Below are 9,054 nucleotides of genomic sequence, written 5' to 3'. Positions count from 1 at the left end.
CCGTTAAGTGGCTGCCTTCGGCTCAGGTCATGATCCCAGGGTCCTGGGATCGAGTCCCACATCGGGCTCCTTCCTCAGCGGAGAGCCTGCTTCTCCCTCTCCCTCTGCCTGCCACTCCACCTGCTTGGGCTCTCCCTCTATCTCTATCAAATAAATAAAATCTTTAAAAAAAAAAAAGAAAGAAAACCTGTTTGTAAGACAAAAGCCACCATCTCTTGTAATCTAATCAAAAAGGTGATATGTCCTCAATTTTAAGGCATGCTATTGGTTAGAAGCCAGTTACTTAAGTGAAGGGGATTACACAGGTCATGAATATCAGGAAGCATGAATCATTGGAGGCCATCCTGGAATCTACTTCCCATAGACGATGGAGAAATAAGGACTCCAATGCAGAGATCCTGTACCCCTTCCCAAAATACCATTCCTTAGTCAGTGCAAAAGAATGACAGTTTCAGACATGAAATATTTAAGAGTATTCCATGAACTTACTCTATTTGAGGAAAGCACTAAAGAAAGTATTCCAAATAAATGAATACTAAATCAGGAGATAGATCTCAAAATAAGAGAACAAAACAATGGTTAGCAATGACTCTTGTAAAATACACACCCTTGGGTATACATTCATATAGCTATAGTTAAATTACGATAACGTGACTGGGGATTTTGAATTAAAATGTTAAGTTTTCTTGAAGCAGAATTGACTTAGCTTCAGAAAAATATAGTCTCCAAATAAGCACCTTAAATTTCTCTGGAAAAATCCAGAAATAATATTCTTCATCTTGCTGAGACAAATATGGAGGAGAGAGCAATTTCCCTTACAAAGAAAGGTCTAATTATATTCTGATCAAATAACAGAGAAAACAAATTAAATCATGTCTGTTAGAAGTAAAAATGTATATAATGAACAATTAGTAAGAATAAAAATTTCCAAACTAATGAGGTAAGGGGGAGGGACAAAAATGAACAGAAACTTCATTGAGCTATTAAGAAGAAGAAAAGGATAAAAGTTGTATTTAGGAAATAGTAAAATCAATAGTAAGCATAAGATGAAAAAGAGAAGATTATCATAATTATATAAATTTAAATGGACTGAATCTCAAGACATAAATGCGGGATTAGGGCAAAAAACATATACAATTACAAGAAGTGTATCTTAAAGATAAAAACACAAAATAAAGATTTAGGCAAAGATACACACGGTGAGTGGCAGCAAAAGAAAAGCAGCAGTGGTGATGTACTTATCAAAATAAATTCAAAGTCAAAAACACTCAAACAAGGAAACAAACAAAAAAGGAAACAAAAAAAAGACAAAACAAGGAAAATACATAATGCCATTGTGCAAAATGGCCTAAGATATACACTTTAGGATGCCCCTCCCCCCCCAAAAAACTACAGAACCACAAGGAGAAATTTATTTTAAAATATTATTGCATTTATCCTTTTTTATTTTTATTTTTATTATGTTCAATTAGCCAACATATAATAAATACATCATTCGTTTTTGATGTCTTGTTCAACGATTCATTAGTTGCGTGTATTCTATCTTTTTTGTAATATAACAGCTGACATAAACAAAAAAATCAGAGTAAAGAAACATCAATCATCAAACTAGATTGAAAGCCCTAACCATGAGTAATCTGTACCTAGCAGAGAATATATTTTCTTCTCTTATATCCATGAAAGTTTTATAGTTCAGTGGAGTATCTAAGCTACAAAGAAAATCTTGAGTAATGTTTACCAGTTCAGATTCAACAGGCTCTATTCTCTGATCATAGTAAAATCATAATTACAAAAAAAGAAAGAAAAGACAATCAAACTAGTTAGAAACTTAAGAAACTTTCCTCTGTAGCTAGGATCAAAGTGAGAAATCAATTCTGAAGTTGCACCTTTAATACCAGAGTTTAGGAGATATAATAACCACATTTAGAGGAAAGTGTATAGCCTCAAATCCTTTACTATATATGTAGAAAAAGATTGGAAAAAAAATAACTGAGTTAAGAATCTGATTCAAGAGATCAGAAAAAGAACGACAAAATCCAGTAAATATATGAAAATGAAACACCAAACACAAAAATCAAGAAGTGGCAATTAATAAAAATGAAAGTTGAAATAAATAAAATAAATATAAAGCTAGGGAATAAAATAAATTAAAATGCGAGTCCTTTCATATAATTAATTATATGGATTAGCCCTGGAAAATCTGATCAAATTGAAAAAAATACAATATTAGTAATAAAAAAAGGAGACATCGCATCAGGTAGGTGGGAGTATCAACTGAGTATGGTGGAATATGAGGTATAAGTCTCGAGCAGCATACCTAACCATTTAGGTAAAATGTGTGAGTCCCTGGGAAAAAAAGTAATTATGAAAATAAATGAAAAAAATCCACAAGGGACCAGGGAGTAGAGAAAAAAATAAGACAGGTGTTCAAGTCTGTCGTTTCAAACATACCAGTACCCACAAGCAGCGTTCCCGGACACACCTCCATGGCATGGGAGGCCTGGCTGGGGGCCTGATCAAAGCAGATATGGCAGAGGTCCCAGGCTTCTTCTGGCAGCCCTACAAGTATGAAATGTTCATGACCACCTGGGGCTTCAATGTACAGGGCAGGCTGGAAAGGACAGACCCAGAGCAGTGTGGTCGGGGGGGGGGGGCAGGGGGAAGAGAGGATGTGATGGGCAGTGCTGGGAGGTGTAGGGAGGAGGGAGATGGACAGACCGGGACTGGACTGCGGCAGGGACCAAGGCTGACAGAAAGAGCTGGGACCTCATGGGATGGCAAGGGGGTGGAACAAGATGGGCAGGGGCAGGGGCGTGACTCAGTGTCCCAAAGTGGAATTCTCACGGAGGACTATCCCACACTCACCTAGCTCCCATCCCATTTTTCTCACACCTCTGGCCTGCAGAATAGTAATAATTGTACAGAAGTTGATGAATTGGCTGTGCGCTAATCAGGTGTCAACTACATATCTGATGGCCTAGGATAAGGGACAGCAGGGAACAAGAGTCATCGGCCCCTCCTTTGCAAGGTCACGTCTCCCCCAACAGAAGAAAGCCCGCCGAGCCCTAAGCGGGCATCACTTCACAGCCACTTCTGCATGTGCATGGCGGCCTCTCCCTAAGTACAGTTGCACTGTCACCCACCACCATTAGAGGTCTGAAATTGGGTCTGTGACCAGAAAGACAGGTCTGGGGGAGGGGGGAACGGATATTAAAATTCCTTGCTCTTCCAAAGTTTGTTAACAAAACTCTGGACGGTGGGGGATGAGGGCAGGGCAGATCCCCTGGCCCTGCCAAGATTCAGGGAAGAAAGAGACAGACGGATGGAAGAATGGATGGACACAGAGGGGAATTCTGAGGCCCCCTTCCCATGGAGGGGTAAACAGAGGCAGGAGAACAAATGGTGAACAGAGAAGCACAGAGAAACTCTAAGGTGACCTAAGGGGGGGGGAGAGTGGTTATAGGAACAAGGGTGTGAAGAATTCATTGAATGTCTCCCTTGCACAGGGTGTTGGGTACAGGACCTCAGGCAAGCAGGGCTCAGCTGTCTACTTTGGAGCGCAGGTCGGTGGTGAGTGGGTCATGCTGGATTGTCTGGTGAAGCATCAGGGCCAGCAGCCCTGCCCGGTTCGTCATAGCCGTGCGCACCTTGTGCTCCTGCTCAACTAGCTCTTCCAGCTTGTGCAACTGTGGGAGGTGAGCATGAGAGGGGGATTCCAGAAGGCGAGCCCCCCCTTCAGCCCCAGGCAGCACTGTAGCCTACCGCACGAAGGCGCTCTAGGTCCACCTCAGCACGCCTCAGCTTCTCCCAGCAGTAGTGGAGGTTGCATAAGCGTTTGGGAAGACAACAGAAATTACCAGTGACCTCAAAGACATTGTGCACTAGTGGGCAACCGCACACCTCATCGTCTGGTATCTGTGAGCAAGAATGAAGGACAACATGGCATGGAGGAGGCGAGAAATCCGGAGTGATCAGCCAGGCACTATGAGAGGAATGGAGGACGGAGGGCAGTCGGGCAGGAAGGAGAAGAACAGGGAGTGACCCGGCAGGGGGGAAGAGAGGAATTCAGGGATGAGGTAGAGAAGAGGAGGCAGAAGGGGGGGTGACCTTGCATGGAGGATGAAGGAAGAAGTTAAATAAGCAGGAATGGAGGGGACGGAGGTGATCAGGCAGGAAAGGAAGAAGAACATAAAGAGATCAAACAGGAGTGGGAGGAAGGATGGAGGGGAGGTCTGAGAGCAGTAGATGAAAGAGGCCTGGTAAGGCGTGGAAGAAGTGAGGGAGGGAGGGCGGGAGGGATAGGGGCTGGTTAAACAGGGAGGAAGAAAGGATGTAGGAGATGACAAGCAGGGAGAAGATGACTGTGAGGCAGGCAGAAGAAGAATGGAGGGAAGTCCGAGAGTAAGGAAGAGAGGGAGGAAGAGAGGAATGTGGAGCAGTCAGGCAAGGGGTGGGAAAGGAATGTACAATGGTCAAGCAAGGAGAAGAAAAGAATGGGGAATGGTTATGCAGTAAGGAGCAAAAGAGGGAGGGAGAGAGAAATGCAGGGGGGCGGGGGGTAAGTCAGGCAGAGAGAAAGCAGGAATAGAAGGTAATCAGCCAGTAAGGAGGGGGGAATGTGGGGTGGTCAGGAAGGGAGAAGGGGACACATGAGGTCCGTCAGGAGTTATGAAGGCAGTCAGGCAGAAGGAAGAAAGAAATAGGAGGCAATCAAGCAGAGAGGAAGAGAGGAATATGGCGGTCAGGCAGGGAGCAGGGGATGAATGAAGGATGATGAGGTAAGGAAGGAAGAGTCACCTTGGTATCCCTTGAGTGCTCAGGGCACAGCACCTGGAGCCGTTTACAGTACCTCTTACTCTTTGGGTTGTAAACATCACAGAAGAGCCTTGTGGCCCTGAAGGGAGGTGGAAAGTGAAGTGCTAAGGGTCAGAAAAGGGGGGTCCCACCTTGAACCCCTGCTCATACTTTGTCCCTAAGCCCACCCATACCCTGCCCCTAATGCACCCACCTCTGCCTCTGAGCCCACCCACATCTTGCCCCTGATCTTGCCCACCTTGCTCCTGACCCTGTCCACATCATGCCTTTCACCTTGACTAGCACCCACACTCACCCTTCAATGCAAGTGGGGTACATGGACCCGAAGGAAGACTTGCACTCATACTGGGAAGAAAGGGTACAAATGGAAGGAACTGTGGATGTACACAGCATGCCTTCCCATGACAAAGCCCCAAGCAACACATTTGTCCCGGTGGTTCCTATACGCCTGCCTGGGCAGCCGGTGTCCCCCCTCACCATTGGCTGATACTCCAATGTTGGCCCTCATACTAAGGATGGAACAGAAGCATAAATGGGTAGAACCATGGATGTGTGTTGCATTCCTTTCTACAACAAACACCCAGGCACCAAACCTACCCTCCTTCCCACTGATTCCACCCAGCCAAAAACACCTTTGCCCCATCTGCCCCCAGCCAATTCCCCAACCTTGGCAAAACAGTGTTCCATGTGGCGCAGGGCAACACGCACACTGACTGACTGCCCGCAGGAGACACAGAAGATCTGCAGGTTTACGTTGTTCCTGTTACTTTTGTTGGTCTGCACAGGACAGTGGAAGGGCCAGTGAAGGAGTAGAAGGGGGAGGGACAGGACAAGATTTCAAATACCTTTCTGCTGCACCCAACCCATTCCCATTCACCTCCTCATCCTTGCACACAGCCTGCTGCTTGCCACGCAGAATTATGGCCTCAAGTTCATGGAAATGGCACTCCATGTCCTTCAGGCGGATGTGAGCGTCTTGCTGCTCACGGTGGATGCGCTCAAGCATTTTTTTGCTGTGCTCCTCAGCAATGCAAGGGCTCTTATGCCACTGCTGGATGCGCTTGGGCAGAATCTCATAGATGCGGCTGGAAAGGGAGACAGCAAGAAATGTAATGGGACATCAAAAGAAGAAACTGATGAGTGACTGAATGGTGAATGTATAGAATAATGAATAGTAGATGAGTGAATGCTGGTGAATGGGTGATTGAATGGAGGATGGCTAGATGGGTGAATGACTGTAAGGGTGGATGAGTGGGTTGGTGGGTAGAACGTGTATGGGGGTGTTCAGTGGGTGGGTGGCTGTAAGGTGCATGGGTGGGTGGGGGGTCGGTGGCTGAATGATGGGAGGATACATGGGTAGAGGGATAAATAGACTTTTGGATGGCATAAATCATGCCCTACTCCACACCCTGTTGCTTAACTTCACTCACTCAGCTGCCAGTTTCATGCCACAGTCGTCCGAGCAGTACTTGGAGCCTGGCCGGGTGGGATACACACAGCCAGGTCCCAGGCACTGCCGCAGCAAGGCTAGATCCTTGGCATCTGTCTTGTCTGTGTGTTTCCACTTTTCCGTGAGCTTTTGCTTCTGCTTCTTCTCCTTCTGTGGGACAAGAGTGGTCAAGGTAGGGACTGGGGAGTTGATGTCAGCTTGTCATCTTCCTAACCTTGTACCCTTGCCCTGTATTCCACTCCTGACCCCTGTCTTCATGCCCCCCTCCTTCCACCATTTCTGTCACCTTCCACCCCACCTTTATCTTCAAATTCTCCATTTTCTTCACATTCACTGCTGGTTTCTGCAGCACACCATCCAGGAACAGGAACTCGTCAGTTTCGCTCATCCAAGGCTGTAGGCCAGGAAAATGCCGGCAGGTCTTCCCAAATTGTTTTGTAAATGATGTTGGGACACCCCTTTGCCTTTTTTCCTCCTCATTGATGACCCTCTCTGCCTTCACTGTCCACTTCTTTCCACCCAGGGTCCCTGACATACCCTCATCAGGCTTTGTCAAAAGTCCCCTATGCAAAAGCCCCGGCATAGATTTCAGCCCTGAGGCAGGTCCTTTTCAGACAACAGCTGGGGTGTGGCTGTTGTCTGAGAGGCCTCCTTTACTGCCAATGGCACTGCCAGCATCTGGGACATCCTGGACTTCTGCAGTCCACAGCAGGCAGCTGTGACCGAATGGGCGGTGGCCAGTGTCACCATGGCAAGGTCTTTGAGGGTATGGCGAGAAAGAGCTGAAGGGAAAATCCTTGCACCAGCTCCACTCCCCCATCCACCTGTGTCCTGGACTTACCAGAGACCAGGGATTACAAGTAGGGTTCCTGTGCTGGTGGGAGGAGGGCTCTGGGTTGGCACTAAATGAGTGGGACCAGACTTAACCTGTCCCACCACTCCTGGTCCCACCTTCTGGCCAACCGGCCTGGGACTGACTGGCACCACTTGGCCCTGCTTACCCACTTATCCAGACACACTTGGGTGGTCCATCCCAACCCACTCTGCCCACCTGAATGCATAAGGCCCTGCCCATCTGCTCAAAAAAGCTAGACGATACTCCCTTACACTTGGTCAACTCAGCCTGCCCCACCCTTCAGGACTCACTTGCTACCCTGCTTACCCTGCACCATGGACTCAGACAAACCGACTCTGCCTAGCCCACTCAAACATGCATGACCCCACCCCTCAGAATGCTCCACCCACCCATCTGCCCCACCCAGTCCACCTAGTCTCTCCAGGAAATGCCTGCCAGACTTCTGCCTTGGACACATTGCCTCACCTTACACTCCCAGCCCTGTGGGTCCCATACACTGCACAAAGGCATACCTAGCCCTGCCCGGTGCAAGGCCCTGTCCTCTTCCCAGACTCTCTCAGCCTCATATGCTTCTCCCCACTTCCCCTACATATCCGGCTCTGCCTTACCTCCCACTTGCTAAGCCATGCCAAGCCCCACCCACCCCCACTCCCCAGGTGCACATGTTAGGTCATGCCCTGTCTGCCCTGACTCACCTAGGATAATTTGATGATCGTTATTCTGAAAAGTACTCCTACCTATATCCAGTGACACCAAGTAAAATATATATACAAAATTTTTAAAAATGCACGTGTGTATATATATATATATACTCACACACAAATAGCTCTCAGTGATTAAAAGAGTAGGTACATACACTGAAAGAATATACATTTTTGATTAAGACAATTATCAGTGGGAGAACTGCTACTATTTTTGAGCTAGAGACACAATATTAATAAAAACTGACCCTGGAATTAGCCTTAAAGGAAGTCTAAACACATTCCAATGAATAAGTATTACATAAGGCACAGATAAGTTGCAATAGAAATTAATAAAAGGGGGGCACCAGGTGGCTCAGTCGTTAAGCGTCTGCCTTCGGCTCAGGTCATGATCCCAGGGTCCTGGGATCGAGTCCCGCATCGGGCTCCCTGCTCCGCGGGAAGCCTGCTTCTCCCTCTCCCACTCCCCCTGCTTGTGTTCCTGCTCTCGCTGTCTCTCTCTCTTGTCAAATAAATTTAAAAAAAAAAAGAAAGAAATTAATAAAAGGTTTAACTTCTTAAAACTGAAAACGCACTTCTAAGTAACTTTTGGTAAAAAGAAAAATAACTAAAATTAGAAAAAACTCAGAAGCTAATACGACCAAGAAAAATACATACCCAGCTGTGTAACTTGAAGATGAAAATATGAGAAAAGAAAGACAGAAATCGGTGATCTGAATATTCAACTCAAATTAGAACAAGTCACTATCCCGACTCCAAAGACTCCTATTATTAACCCCAAAATTCCCTTCGATGACCCCACACTCAGTCCTCCAATTACAGAACCTACAGTCCCTCGTCAAATTCTTCAAACTACCTCAGCGCCAAGGAAGCGCTAATCCGTGGAGAACCTCGTGCCAGGTGCAGAGAAAAAGTCCAATGGAGCTACTTCCGGCTCCGGTATCGACCTTAACCCCGCCCCTTCTTGAATGTGTTGGGTTTGCGCTTGCTCAAGATCCCCTGCAGAGCTGTTGTACTTCGCACAGTTGGAAGATCATGGTTTCAGAGAAACCACATCTGTACGTGTGGCATTCTGCAGAACATCACCAGAGGCCTACAGGGATACACTTATTTCTTCTGATGTCAGCACCAAGTTTCATATATTGGAGTGATTGATCATTGCAATATTGTATGTGGCAGGAAAATTGATCCCCTTATCATTTCCAATGATTTTGAATAATTTAATATTATTA

General features: G+C 46.3%; 1 protein-coding gene across 1 annotated transcript; it reads right to left on the bottom strand.

Moving 5' to 3' along the window:
* Positions 1 to 3,539: 3,539 nt before the first annotated feature.
* On the bottom strand, positions 3,540 to 6,800 carry LOC118008721 (CXXC-type zinc finger protein 1-like). The gene is made up of 8 exons (XM_035002404.1): positions 6,564 to 6,800; positions 6,246 to 6,415; positions 5,693 to 5,900; positions 5,482 to 5,592; positions 5,111 to 5,160; positions 4,798 to 4,894; positions 3,763 to 3,915; positions 3,540 to 3,686 (listed from the first exon to the last, which is right to left on the bottom strand). The coding sequence occupies exons 1-8, from the start codon at positions 6,798 to 6,800 to the stop codon at positions 3,540 to 3,542; spliced, it is 1,173 nt and encodes a 390-aa protein (XP_034858295.1).
* Between the last annotated feature and the right edge of the window lie 2,254 nt (positions 6,801 to 9,054).

Source organism: Mirounga leonina, unplaced genomic scaffold (assembly GCF_011800145.1).
Source record: "Mirounga leonina isolate KUSES-001 unplaced genomic scaffold, KU_Mleo_1.0 Mir_101609, whole genome shotgun sequence".
Classification (NCBI taxonomy): domain Eukaryota; kingdom Metazoa; phylum Chordata; class Mammalia; order Carnivora; family Phocidae; genus Mirounga; species Mirounga leonina.
Note: the sequence above shows the minus strand (reverse complement) of the source record. Positions and strands in the feature narration are given on the sequence as shown.